The following is a 15,191-nucleotide window of genomic DNA, read 5'->3' as shown; positions in this document are numbered from 1 at the left end:
CTGATCTGATCATATTGAAGTTTCATATGATAGGATGCAGTTACTTCCTTCTTGTGGGGTTCATGACCCTTGACCTGCCTCAATAATTTCTTAGGATATAAGTTTCCAGCAAGATGTGATTCATCAGATTCCTTATAGACGCAGGTTAAGGTGTAGGATGATGCAGAACTTAAAGCACTACTACCCCCAATCTACAGCTCAGACTCAGTATGAGATATAAGCAAGATGTACAGAATAAGAACATAGCACTAGTATTGCTATCTATACATTACATACATAGCTATACATATGCTTTATGTCATATCTGGCTTGTGTCAGCTGTTGAGGATAACAAATCTGTTTACGTGCGGTTAACCCTATCACCACCGGCAGGGGCGGACTGGGAATTTAAAGTGGCCCTGGAAAAAACTGTAAAAGTGGCCCCATTCGGTGGGCGGGGGTCAAAACAAGTAGGCGTGGCCTTGTGATGTGGGTGGAGTTACTAAACTCTATGCAAACTGTTAATAGATGGTCTAAATCAACATGTACACCGCAGAGAAAGAGACTCATACTGCCTCCTTGTAAAGGAATAACACTTCTATTTTAAGAGCACACAACTTAATACTGCCATATATGTACACTAAAAACATACTACAATACCTTCTCCAATAAACATGAATGTAACTAGTATAATACTACTGCCCCTAAGTAAAATATATTGTAATACTGCCCTCTACTATATGTACTATAATACTGCCCCCTATGTACAAGAATATAACTACTATAATACTGCCCCCTATGTACAAGAATATAACTACTATAATACTGCCCCCTATGTACAAGAATATAACTACTATAATACTGCCCCCTATGTACAGGAATATAACTACTATAATACTGCCCCCTATGTACAAGAATATAACTACTATAATACTGCCCCCTATGTACAAGAATATAACTACTATAATACTGCCCCCTATGTACAAGAATATAACTACTATAATACTGCCCCCTATGTACAAGAATATAACTACTATAATACTGCCCACTATGTACAGGAATATAACTACTATAATACTGCCCTCTATGTACAAGAATATAACTACTATAATACTGCCCCCTATGTACAGGAATATAACTACTTTAATACTGCCCCCTATGTACAGGAATATAACTACTATAATACTGCCCCCTATGTGCAGGAATATAACTACTATAATACTGCCCCCTATGTACAGGAATATAACTACTATAATACTGCCCCCTATGTACAAGAATATAACAACTATAATACTGCCCCCTATGTACAGGAATATAACTACTATAATACTGCCCCCTATGTACAAGAATATAGCTACTATTACTAGTAGCCATTACCCCCCCCCAGTATATAGCCAGCCAACCCCCCCCCCCCACAGTATACATCCAGCCCACTGTAGTATATATACAGCCCCCCAGTATACAGCCAGCCAGCCCTCCTAGTATATTCAGTCTGCCCGTGCCCCAGTATGCGGCCAGACTGCCCCAGTATACAGCCAGACAGCCCCAGCATTACAGCCCCTGAGCCCCAGCATTACAGCCCCTGAGCCCCAGCATTACAGCCCCTGAGCCCCAGCATTACAGCCCCTGAGCCCCAGCATTACAGCCCCTGAGCCCCAGCATTACAGCCCCTGAGCCCCAGCATTACAGCCCCTGAGCCCCAGCATTACAGCCCCTGAGCCCCAGCATTACAGCCCCTGAGCCCCAGCATTACAGCCCCTGAGCCCCAGCATTACAGCCCCTGAGCCCCAGTATACAGCGCCAGCCTCTGATATACAGCCCGTAGCCCCAGTACACAGCGCCAGCCTCTGATATACAACCCATAGCCCCAGTATTACAGCCCATCGCCCCAGTATTACAGCCCATCGCCCCAGTATTACAGCCCATCGCCCCAGTATTACAGCCCATCGCCCCAGTATTACAGCCCATCGCCCCAGTATTACAGCCCATCGCCCCAGTATTACAGCCCATCGCCCCAGTATTACAGCCCATAGCCCCTGGTGTACAGCCCGTAGCCCCAGTATACAGCGCCAGCCTCTGATATACAGCCCGTAGCCCCAGTACACAGCGCCAGCCTCTGATATACAACCCATCGCCCCAGTATTACAGCCCATCGCCCCAGTATTACAGCCCATCGCACCAGTATTACAGCCCATAGCACCAGTATTACAGCCCATAGCACCAGTATTACAGCCCATAGCCCCAGTATTACAGCCCATAGCCCCAGTATTACAGCCCATAGCCCCAGTATTACAGCCCATAGCCCCAGTATTACAGCCCATAGCCCCAGTATTACAGCCCATAGCCCTGTATACAGCCAAAAGCCCCTGGTGTGCATCCCATAGCCCCAGTACACAGCGCCAGCCTCTGATATACAGCCCATAGCCCTGTATACAGCCCATAGCCCCAGTATTACAGCCCATAGCCCCAGTATTACAGCCCATAGCCCCAGTATTACAGCCCATAGCCCCAGTATTACAGCCCATAGCCCCAGTATTACAGCCCATAGCCCCAGTATTACAGCCCATAGCCCCAGTATTACAGCCCATAGCCCCTTGTGTACAGCCCATAGCCCCAGTATTGCAGCCCATAGCCCTGTATACAGCCCATAGCCCCTGGTGTACAGCCCATAGCCCCAGTATTACAGCCCATAGCCCCAGTATTGCAGCCCATAGCCCCAGTATTGCAGCCCATAGCCCCTGGTGTACAGCCCATAGCCCCAGTATTGCAGCCCATAGCCCCAGTATTGCAGCCCATAGCCCTGTATACAGCCCATAGCCCCTGGTGTACAGCCCATAGCCCCAGTATTACAGCCCATAGCGTACAGCCTGCTCCCGCTATACAGCACCAGCCCCAGGTATACAGCGCCAGCCCCAGGCGTACAGCACATAGCCCCAGGCATACAGCATCAGCCCCTGGTATACAGCCAGTACATAAAAACAATAACACATGAAACTCACCTCTCTGACGGCCCGACGCTGCTCCCCTGCTTGAACACAGTCCGGCCGCGGTGACAGCTCCGTACGGGCCGGCGTCGCACAGACCATGACGTCAGCCGCTTGCCGACGTCATGGTCTATGCGACGCCGGCGCGTACGTTGTTGTCACCGCGGCCGGACTGGTATCAAGCAGGGGAGCAGCGTCGGGCCGTCAGAGAGGTGAGTTTCATGTGTTATTGTTTTTATACCGGCCCCACCAGTACAGGACCGGCCCCGGACCGGCCCCAAACCAATCGGCCCACCGGGATTTCTCCCGGTGGGTCTTATGGCCAGTCCGCCCCTGACCACCGGCTGTGTTTCAATGACAGTGCACAAGTACAATAGGCCCTTGTAAAAGAATGTATCAGCAAGGATCAATGCATAGCGATTCTGTTTCAATGTTTAGCCCCAAAAACGGGTCTAGGGATGAGTCATTGGTTACTAAGGTGATATGCAAATACTACCTTTGAAATGTCTCACATATCCGCGAGGTAGGTCACATGGGGATTAGTTAGCATGGCATATATTACAATAATTGATTTAGGTTCTGTGCAGTTGTAAATCAATGCATAGAGCTGCATTACTGTATAGGTGGCTTTTTAGTAAAGTTTATATATTTTTTTTACTCCTTCGGGGGCGTTGGGATTGATCAGCGTTAGCAATGAAGCGGCAAACGTCGTTAACCCCCGACTGCGAGGGTTAAAGATTGAGTTGTATCATATTTGCGTTCATTCTGCACCGGTGCCTAATCAATGAAGTTCACATTAAAAGACGCAATGGAGCAGACACATCAGTAACGCACAGGCAATCTCAGATCGGACTCGGTTTCCTTAAGAAACCCTGAAGCAGTGAATTAATCATTTAGAAACCCTATCAATGGCATTTAAGGAGGGGGCTGGGCCACTGGGGGTGCCAGACACACAGATCATAGGCAAGAATATACACAACACTTTAAAGGGGAAGGGGGTTTTGAATAATAACAACAAACGTCTTACATCTTCCTCCTCACAGTCATGTCGTGGCTGGTACTGATAAGAGGGTCGGGTTTCTTGCGGTGGGCGTGAGGTCTTCCCAGCATTGTCCTCTTCTGCGTTCTGGCCACCCAAAAGGTGACTTGCCTCAGGTGGCATGGGGAAAGATCTGTTGGTGTTTATCTTCCCAGTGAATCTCTGATACAGCGAAGCCATAAGTCAATCCTTTAGCCACACAAGGCAAAAAAAAAAAAAGTGAATCTAGGAGCTGTCTTTTAACCCTTTATTTCAAAGCAATGGTGGATAGAGACAGGAAAAATGTTTAAAAAAATAAAAAATACGATAAATAGGCCCCCATAAAAGGTTTGCACCGAGAGAGAGAGATAAAGTGGAGAAAAAAAAAGCATCCAACAAAGACCTTATGTGATGGCAACTAGCATTTAATAAGAAGCAAACCACTGGGGCGAACAGCTTCCCAATCACTCTTCAGCCTGAGGTGTCCGATCAATTGGCTGTGGAGGCTGCATGCCAACAGTCCATAGAGTGAGAGGACTCTGAAAGACTCAACACATAATTCTGAGCACGTTGCCTCGTTCCCTTCTCCCTTTGTGTATATGGGGAGAGGGAGGGGGGTTGCGAGTATTTTCCTGCTAGGTTTTCACTAATCTTGAAGAGCAACAGCCACCTGATTGAAATGAAGCCGTGGAGTGCAGGAGAGGAGGAGGGTGGGAGTGAGACAGAAGGAAGTGGGAGGGAGGGAGGCGTACCGGAGAATAGCTGCATCCCCGGTAGCTCTCCGCGGTGCTGAAACCTATTTGCTAATTCTCACTGCATGTCTAGCACCGGGTACCACTCCAGATGTTACAGAGCTCATTGAATCACAAGATCCCCACCGCAACCCAACATACAGTAATACTAACTGTTCAGCTCTGCTACATCTATACGTGCGCGTCTGTGTGCATTCTGCCAGCACGTAATTTCCTGCCCCTTCGATCTCTCATCTGCTCCTCATTTCTCTGTTTGCTTCTCTCTCTCTTCTCTCATGTTGCAGATAATGTGACTGCAAGAACAGCTGCATCATCATTAAAAGGCGCACAAATGGCCCCCACATGGAGGATGAATGGCAGTCTGATCCCGGCGTGTGCGTCTCTCAGGCGTGATACAAAGTCAGATCATATTCTCTATGACAGGGAATTAAATGAAAAAAAAAAGTTTCGGAAAACAAACAGAAAAGGATGAAAAATCATCAGCTGCGGCGATAGTGAAAAAAAGTCTATTTAACACTTTTTGTAAAGGTAATTTATGATGGAGCTGGGGACGTGGTCCAATATTACCAGGAGGATTTACAGAGGCACATGCTGATCATGAAAAGCTTAGGGGGCAGCATGGTGGCTTAGTGGTTAGCATTACAGCCTTGCCGCACTGGGGACCTGGGTTCAAGACCGAGGGTCAACATCTGCAAAGAGTTTGTATGTTCTCTCCATGTTTGCATGGGTTTCCTCTGGGTCCTCCAGTTTCCTCCCACACTCCAAAACATACTGTTAAGTTGATTAGATTGTGAGCCCCATTGGGGACAGGAACTGATTTTTCAAGCTCAGTGTAATCTGTGTGCGCTATATAAATAAAGGAATTATTATTATTAAAGATTGGAAGAAGACCAGGACATGTGCCCGAGGTGATGGATAATAGATTTGTGTGGGGGAGAAGGCAGAAACCATCCAGTTTGATCTCTGTGCAAAGAGAAGCTGAGCTACAGCTCTAAATAAATAAACTTTATTATCCCCGAGGGAACTTAAAGTGTCACATCCACAATGCAAAGACCATAAAAAACAAGGCAAATAAAAACAAATGAAACTTATACAGAAGTAAAACATACCAATAGAATAAGACAAACATATGTAAAATACATACACACATCTAAACCTAAAAATAGTCCTGACTTGTTCTGCACTTCTTCCCAGCGTTTGACATTTCAAGAGCAGCTTGTATAAATGTTTAGATGATTTTTAGCTCTAGATGATTTTTAACCCTAAAGTACATTAAAAAATGCAGTACTATCCCAATAATGGGATAATTTACACAGCCATAAAAGTGGTATAATGGGATGCTGCCTACAGTGATGGTAAATGCAATGTCACAATAGTAGGATAATGCCTACAGTGATTCCTTAATAACAGCACAGTGATGTCACAATACGGAGATAATGCATAGAGTAAAGTCAAAGAAAAGGGATAATATACACTTTGATATCACAGTACGGAGACAATACACACAGTGATGTCACATTGCAGGAATAATACACACAGTGATGTCATAGTACAGGGATAATACACACAGCTATGTCACAGTACAGGGGTAATACACACAGTGATGTCATAGTACAGGAATAATACACACAGTGATGTCACAGTACAGATAAAATACACATAGTGATGTCACAGTACATGGATAATACACACAGTGATGTCATAGTACAGGGATAATGCACATGGTGATGTCATAGTACAGGGATAATACACACAGAGATGTCACAGTACAGGGATAATACACACAGTGATGTCACAGTACAGAGATAACACACACAGTGATGTCACAGTACAGGGATAATACACACAGTGATGTCACAGTACAGAGATAATACACACAGTGATGTCACAGTAAATGGAAATACACAGTGATGTCACAGTACAGGGATAATACACACAGTGATGTCATAGTACAGGGATAATACACACAGTGATGTCACAGTACAGGGATAATACACACAGTGATGTCACAGTACAGGGATAATACACACAGTGATGTCACAGTACAGGGATAATACACACAGTGATGTCATAGTACAGGGATAATACGCATGGTGATGTCATAGTACAGGGATAATACACACAGTGTTGTCATAGTACAGGGATAATACACACAGTGATGTCACAGTACAGGGATAATACACACAGTGATGTCACAGTACAGGGATAATACACACAGTGATGTCATAGTACAGGGATAATACGCATGGTGATGTCATAGTACAGGGATAATACACACAGTGATGTCACAGTACAGGGATAATACACACAGTGATGTCATAGTACAGGGATAATACGCATGGTGATGTCATAGTACAGGGATAATACACACAGTGATGTCACAGTACAGGGATAATACACACAGTGTTGTCATAGTACAGGGATAATACGCATGGTGATGTCATAGTACAGGGATAATACACACAGTGATGTCACAGTACAGGGACAGTACACACAGTGATGTCACAGTACAGGGATAATACACACAGTGATGTCACAGTACAGGGATAATACACACAGTGATGTCACAGTACAGAGATAATACACACAGTGATGTCACAGTAAGTGGAAATACACAGTGATGTCACAGTACAGGGATAATACACACAGTGATGTCACAGCACAGAGATAATACACACAGTGATGTCACAGTAAATGGAAATACACAGTGATGTCACAATACAGGGATAATACACACAGTGATGTCACAGTACAGAGATAATACACACAGTGATGTCACAGTAAATGGAAATACACAGTGATGTCACAGTACAGGGATAATACACACAGTGATGTCATAGTACAGGGATAATACACACAGTGATGTCACAGTACAGAGATAATACACACAGTGATGTCACAGTAAATGGAAATACACAGTGATGTCACAGTACAGGGATAATACACACAGTGATGTCATAGTACAGGGATAATACACACAGTGATGTCACAGTACAGGGATAATACACACAGTGATGTCACAGTACAGGGATAATACACACAGTGATGTCATAGTACAGGGATAATACACACAGTGATGTCACAGTACAGGGATAATACACACAGTGATGTCATAGTACAGGTATAATACACACAGTGATGTCACATTACAGGGATAATACACACAGTGATGTCACAGTACAGGGGATAATAAACACAGTGATGTCACAGTACAGGGATAATATGCACAGTGATGTCACAGTACAGGGATAATACACACAGTGATGTCACAGTACAGAGATAACACACACAGTGATGTCACAGTACAGGGATAATACACACAGTGATGTCACAGTACAGAGATAATACACACAGTGATGTCACAGTACAGAGATAATACACACAGTGATGTCATAGTACAGGATAATACACACAGGGATGTCACAGTACAGCGATAATACACACAGTGATGTCACAGTACAGAGATAATACACACAGTGATGTCACATTGCAGGAATAATACACACAGTGATGTCATAGTACAGGGATAATACACACAGCTATGTCACAGTACAGGGGTAATACACACAGTGATGTCATAGTACAGGAATAATACACACAGTGATGTCACAGTACAGATAAAATACACATAGTGATGTCACAGTACATGGATAATACACACAGTGATGTCATAGTACAGGGATAATGCACATGGTGATGTCATAGTACAGGGATAATACACACAGAGATGTCACAGTACAGGGATAATACACACAGTGATGTCACAGTACAGAGATAACACACACAGTGATGTCACAGTACAGGGATAATACACACAGTGATGTCACAGTACAGAGATAATACACACAGTGATGTCACAGTAAATGGAAATACACAGTGATGTCACAGTACAGGGATAATACACACAGTGATGTCATAGTACAGGGATAATACACACAGTGATGTCACAGTACAGGGATAATACACACAGTGATGTCACAGTACAGGGATAATACACACAGTGATGTCATAGTACAGGGATAATACGCATGGTGATGTCATAGTACAGGGATAATACACACAGTGTTGTCATAGTACAGGGATAATACACACAGTGATGTCACAGTACAGGGATAATACACACAGTGATGTCACAGTACAGGGATAATACACACAGTGATGTCATAGTACAGGGATAATACGCATGGTGATGTCATAGTACAGGGATAATACACACAGTGATGTCACAGTACAGGGATAATACACACAGTGATGTCATAGTACAGGGATAATACGCATGGTGATGTCATAGTACAGGGATAATACACACAGTGATGTCACAGTACAGGGATAATACACACAGTGTTGTCATAGTACAGGGATAATACGCATGGTGATGTCATAGTACAGGGATAATACACACAGTGATGTCACAGTACAGGGACAGTACACACAGTGATGTCACAGTACAGGGATAATACACACAGTGATGTCACAGTACAGGGATAATACACACAGTGATGTCACAGTACAGAGATAATACACACAGTGATGTCACAGTAAGTGGAAATACACAGTGATGTCACAGTACAGGGATAATACACACAGTGATGTCACAGCACAGAGATAATACACACAGTGATGTCACAGTAAATGGAAATACACAGTGATGTCACAATACAGGGATAATACACACAGTGATGTCACAGTACAGAGATAATACACACAGTGATGTCACAGTAAATGGAAATACACAGTGATGTCACAGTACAGGGATAATACACACAGTGATGTCATAGTACAGGGATAATACACACAGTGATGTCACAGTACAGAGATAATACACACAGTGATGTCACAGTAAATGGAAATACACAGTGATGTCACAGTACAGGGATAATACACACAGTGATGTCATAGTACAGGGATAATACACACAGTGATGTCACAGTACAGGGATAATACACACAGTGATGTCACAGTACAGGGATAATACACACAGTGATGTCATAGTACAGGGATAATACACACAGTGATGTCACAGTACAGGGATAATACACACAGTGATGTCATAGTACAGGTATAATACACACAGTGATGTCACATTACAGGGATAATACACACAGTGATGTCACAGTACAGGGGATAATAAACACAGTGATGTCACAGTACAGGGATAATATGCACAGTGATGTCACAGTACAGGGATAATACACACAGTGATGTCACAGTACAGAGATAACACACACAGTGATGTCACAGTACAGGGATAATACACACAGTGATGTCACAGTACAGAGATAATACACACAGTGATGTCACAGTACAGAGATAATACACACAGTGATGTCATAGTACAGGATAATACACACAGGGATGTCACAGTACAGCGATAATACACACAGTGATGTCACAGTACAGAGATAATACACACAGTGATGTCACAGTACAGGGATATTACACACAGTGATGTCACAGTACAGGGATAATACACACAGTGATGTCACAGTACAGGGATAATACACACAGTGATCTCACAGTACAGTGATAATATACACAGTGATGTCATAGTACAGGTATAATACACACAGTGATGTCATAGTACAGGTATAATACACACAGTGATGTCATACTACAGGGATTATAAATATAGTGGCCCACATTTATTTAAGTGTTTGCGCCAGGTTTCTGTCTGGCTTTGAACTTCAAAAGAACGTGAAAACTGCTTGCACATGTATTTATAAAGTGTCTGCGCCAGTTTTGTGTTGTGGCTGCACTTTGTCTGACAAGAAAAGAAAAATGTTCACCTAAAGGGGCGTGTTAGTGTTTAATCAGAGTTTACGCCACATTTATTGCTGACGTGCGGCACAAAACTGTCTGCACCACAATCCTGCATGAGCAAAGTGCACCAAAATGCTGAGATGCAAGCAAGAAAACCAGCTCACCTCCCGTTTAGGACATGCCGAACGAGGCACGGGCCTCCCCTCTGCTGGGGTAAAGTATCCAGGATGAACAAAATAACGTCTCAGCCAGGCTCCAGGCAATACGTTTGAAAGTTTGAAAGTTAATCCTGGTCACTTCCTGAGCACTGCAGGGGGCGCCAGATAAAGACTGTGTACACTCCACAAGCAAACTGCACATAGTACAGACTACATTAGTTTTTATAAATGGCGGGCCATTGACAAGAGGGTGTCTCCTAAGTAATAAGGGGCATTGCTATTCCATAAAACAGCCTGTGTGCCAGAAAATTCAATATTGCGGTGCAGCAAACTAGACCAACTAATAGGAGGTGCAAAATATCACTGAGAGTCTTATTCTGCACCAGATGAATCATCTAGCATCAGACATGGGGATTAATCTGGTGCAGCAGAGAACTGTCTAGTTCTACTCCACCCTGATCTAAAGACCGACACATTAATATATCTCCCCCACAGAATCTAGACTTGAGATGAATAAGTCAGTTTGGAACTAATCTTATTCATCACAATAAGATTTGGAATTTGACTAATCTGAAACTTTTTGGATTCAAATTGTACTTATTGCTTAAACTTCTCTAGACAAGAAAAAAAACAGGACCTCTGACTGGCTCAGAGTTTAGGGCACCATGTAGGAAGGCTCATACTTATCACTGACCGTGGCTGAGGATTCCGTAAAAACTAAAGTGTTGTTCAGCTTCCAGGCAAAAATAGATCCAAAATGTGAAAGATTAAAATATGGTTTTATTCAAATCCTTTAAAAACACGGTGGTGCCTCTAGAAGTCTAGTCAGATTACTGTAACAGAGGTCTAGTCAGACTACTACTGACGCCACCATGTTTTTAAAGGAATTCAATAAAACCATCTTTCGGAATTTGGATCTATTTTTGCCTGGAAGCTGAAAAACACTTTATTTTTTCTGGATTTTACACTGATCCAGAAGTCCTTACACTGGTTGCTTTTTGAATAGGATATTAGGAGAGTATACAAAACTTTTCCACCAATTTTCCTCTTTTAATGGCTGGGGATTGGGGGATGGTTTCCTAGATCTGTCCCATACGTGTTTCAGATGATTTTTTTTAATATGTAACATTTATATTAATCAGAACATTTTGGTAATAACAGAGCTCTCCCAATATATATATATATATGAGATTTGGATTATCATATCCTACTGTCAGTGCCGCCATCGGGAGGGGTTGAGTGTGACTGTGTTCAGGGGGACCCGAAGAGGAGAAGGCGCCCCAAGTCACAGAAAGATCTCCTCCCCTACCAGGTGCAGGGAGCTCACGTAAATGTGAAAAATATGAAAATTAAAATATGAAAATTAACTAAATACATGTCTACTACTACTACATATAGGATGACGAAATTTGTTTAAATTGGCCAGGATTTGCATACAAATGTGTTGTAATCACAGAGTAAAAGAAAGTCAGTACAAAGATGAGTGGAATCAATATTTAAACTAAAAAATGCTAAAACTGTATATTTATCTTTCAGTACGCAGGATATATAGGCATAAGCCGATAAGATAAGGAGGGATAATATCTCTAATACAGATCCAGCAGCCCGGAGAGAGGCAACGTAAAAAAAAAAAAAAGGATAAAAATGACACAACCAAGACAGAATAATAAGAACTGCACCCATATTTGTGCATGATTCTGCTTTTACCGGATTTAGAGGAACACATTGTAAATCTTTATTCCAGATAGATGTTCTAAAAGAAAACTAAACACAGAAAAATCACAAAAAATAAACTGTGCTTCCTCTATACATTGTTCATCATGTTAAAAATAGTAAAACTATAAATACTGAATATAATCCATTACAGGCAGTCCCCAGGTTACGTACACATATAGGTTCTGTAGGTTTGTTCTTAAGTTGAATTTGTATGTAAGTCGGAACCGTATATTTTATAATTGTAACTCCAGACAAAATTTTTTTGTTCTCTGTGACAATTGGATTATAAAAATTTTGGGTTGTCCTAAGAACCAGGATTAACAATAAAGCTTAATTGCAGACACCTGTGATAACTGTTACAGCTGATTATTGTAGCCTAAGGATAAAGTACAATAAATTACCAACATCCAGAGGTCCCTTTGGAACTAGGGGTCGTCTGTAAGTCAGGTGTTTTTAAGTAGGAAACCACCTGTACATAGTTAATGAATATTTTATTACATAATAAGAAGAAGAATACTAAGAATAACAGTAAATTCCTTTATAGTGGACATAACATCTGTCCTGTAATCAGTAAATACTTGTATTTCTCAGGGAATAGTGCTTGAGTATCTCTGTGGGAGTTACCATATGGGGAGTGTTGCAGCACAATCGGATACAGTCACCACTGATAAAACAGTATTAGAAATGTGCAGGGACACAATGACCCAAATGTTGTCCTCTGTCTGTATGAAAGACAACTGGCTGTAGCAGTAACCTCTCTGCTGTGTCCTGCCTGCACAAGATAGAAAAGATATACAGACAGACAGACAGACTAGATCTTCTTTGGAAGGTTGGCAAAGGACATTTCGGTGGTGTATGGTATATGTCAATCTTTTTTTCAGTTTTCATACTTTTTTTTTTTGCTCAAAGCCCAGTGCATACAAAAACAATACTCATATTACTAAGGTAAGTTCAGATGGGAGATCTCTTTAGAGGTAGTTTCCTGCACTAATTTACATACATATGTGACCGATCCTAATAATAGATGATCAATATCCGAATGGTGGTGGATCCAACAACTGTCACTTGCTTGATGTGTTTGTTTCTAATTTCCGAGCATCTCCATCCATCGGTTGCATAGCCTGGTGGCATCTCTTACCTATATACCTAAGCAAGGCTGCAACTCAGCGCAACCACTACTCAATGGAAATCCGACCAATCTGATATTAACAACTGTTGCTAAGGGTAGGTCAAAAATAACCCTTTAATGGGTTTTCAACAGGGACCCGCATCTATAAAAGAAAATGTTCAACATATAGGGGGTCATTTACTAAGGGCCCGATTCGCGTTTTCCCGACGTGTTACCCGAATATTTCCGATTTGCGCCGATTGTACCTGAATTGCCCAGGGATTGTGGCGCACGCGATCGGATTGTGGCGCATCCGCGCCGGCATGCGCGACGGAAATCGGGGGGCGTGGCCGAACGAAAACCCGACGTATTCGGAAAAACCGCCGCATTTAAAAAACGAAAAAGTGTCGCTTGGGGAGCGCTTACCTTCACCTGGTCCGAGGTGGTGCATTCCGGCGCGATGAGATGACTTTCAGCGCAGCAGCGCCACCTGGTGGACGGCGGAAGAACTACATTCATAAATCCCGGCCGGACCCGAATCCAGCGCAGAGAACGCGCCGCTGGATCGCGACTGGACCGGGTAAGTAAATGTGCCCCATAGAGTTTGCTGTGCATGCGCTGCTACTCTTCATTCATGTCTGTTGGAGCACAGAGTCTTTGCACTTGCCTATTTTTGGCACTCCTAGAAACATGAATGGAGCATGTCTGGGCATACACAGCAAACTCTCCATTCAAATGGACTATGGGAAAAGTGTAACTAGACAAATCACCTTGGGTGGTGCCCCCTGCTTGTTGACAGGGGGTGGCAACATGGGGGTTAGTATTGAGCCCACCCGTCCCCTAGTGCCAATGTCATCACATTTTTGCCATGATTTGTGGCAGAAATGTGATGCAGCCTGTGCAGTAGCTACGTTGCATTTTCCTATGATGATGTCAAGAGCATTTGACCAGCAGGAAAAAGCAGCGTACAGTCATCAGCCTATAGAAGATAAGAAGGCTGCTGACTGTGCATAAGGGGGGAAAGAGACACAGTGAAGGGGGTATCTAAATGAGGGAGAAGGAGAATATAAGGGGTGCTCACTGAATGAAGGAGGGCATGGGAGCATGAGGGGGAAACATAAGGGGGCTCACTAAAAAAGGGGTGCATAAGGGGGCTCACTAAATGAAGAGGAGAAGATGTGGTGTAGGTTGGGGAGGAGAACATAAGGGGTGTTCACTGAATAGTGAGGCTTACTGTGTGAAGAGGAGAACATGGGGGGGTAATTGAAGAAAAAGGGGGAAATGTATGTAGGGATGTTATTGAATAAGTATGGGATCTACGTGAGGAGAGGGGCAAACACGAGGTGGCTGTGTGAAGAGAGTGGGAAACATGGGGGACTCTGTGAGAAGAGTGGGAAACATGAGGGGCTGTGTGAGGAGAATGGGAAACATGGGGGCTCTGTGAGGAGAGTGGGAAACATGAGGGGCTGTGTGAGGAGAGTGGGAAACATGGGCGTCTGTATCAGGAGAGTGGGAAACATGGGGGGCTCTGTGAGGAGAGTGGGAAACATGGGGGGCTCTGTGAGGATAGTGGGAAACATGGGGGGCTCTGTGAGGAGAGTGGGAAATATGGGGGTCTGTGAAAAGAGAAGGGGAAACAGGGGTGCCGTGTGAGGAGATTGTGAAAAATGGGGGGCTCTGTGAGGAGAGTGGGAAACATGGGGGGCTCTGTGAGGA

The 15,191-nt window shown here is 43.5% G+C and overlaps 1 protein-coding gene across 3 annotated transcripts in view; it reads right to left on the bottom strand.

Annotated features, from left to right (window-relative positions):
* DPP6 (dipeptidyl peptidase like 6) overlaps positions 1 to 15,191 on the bottom strand; it is a 1,159,861-nt gene that overhangs the window by 768,108 nt on the left and 376,562 nt on the right. Inside the window, exon 1 of one of the 3 annotated variants that reach the window (XM_072153925.1) lies at positions 3,991 to 4,676. The exons of the other annotated variants lie outside the window; for them this stretch is intronic. Within the exon in view, the coding sequence (XP_072010026.1) occupies positions 3,991 to 4,182 (192 nt within the window). The 5' untranslated portion in view covers positions 4,183 to 4,676. Of the gene's footprint in view, positions 1 to 3,990; positions 4,677 to 15,191 lie in introns of those variants that run through there. 3 annotated transcript variants of the gene reach the window in all.

This window comes from Engystomops pustulosus, chromosome 5 (genome assembly GCF_040894005.1).
Source record: "Engystomops pustulosus chromosome 5, aEngPut4.maternal, whole genome shotgun sequence".
NCBI classification, from domain to species: Eukaryota; Metazoa; Chordata; class Amphibia; order Anura; family Leptodactylidae; genus Engystomops; species Engystomops pustulosus.
Note: the sequence above shows the minus strand (reverse complement) of the source record. Positions and strands in the feature narration are given on the sequence as shown.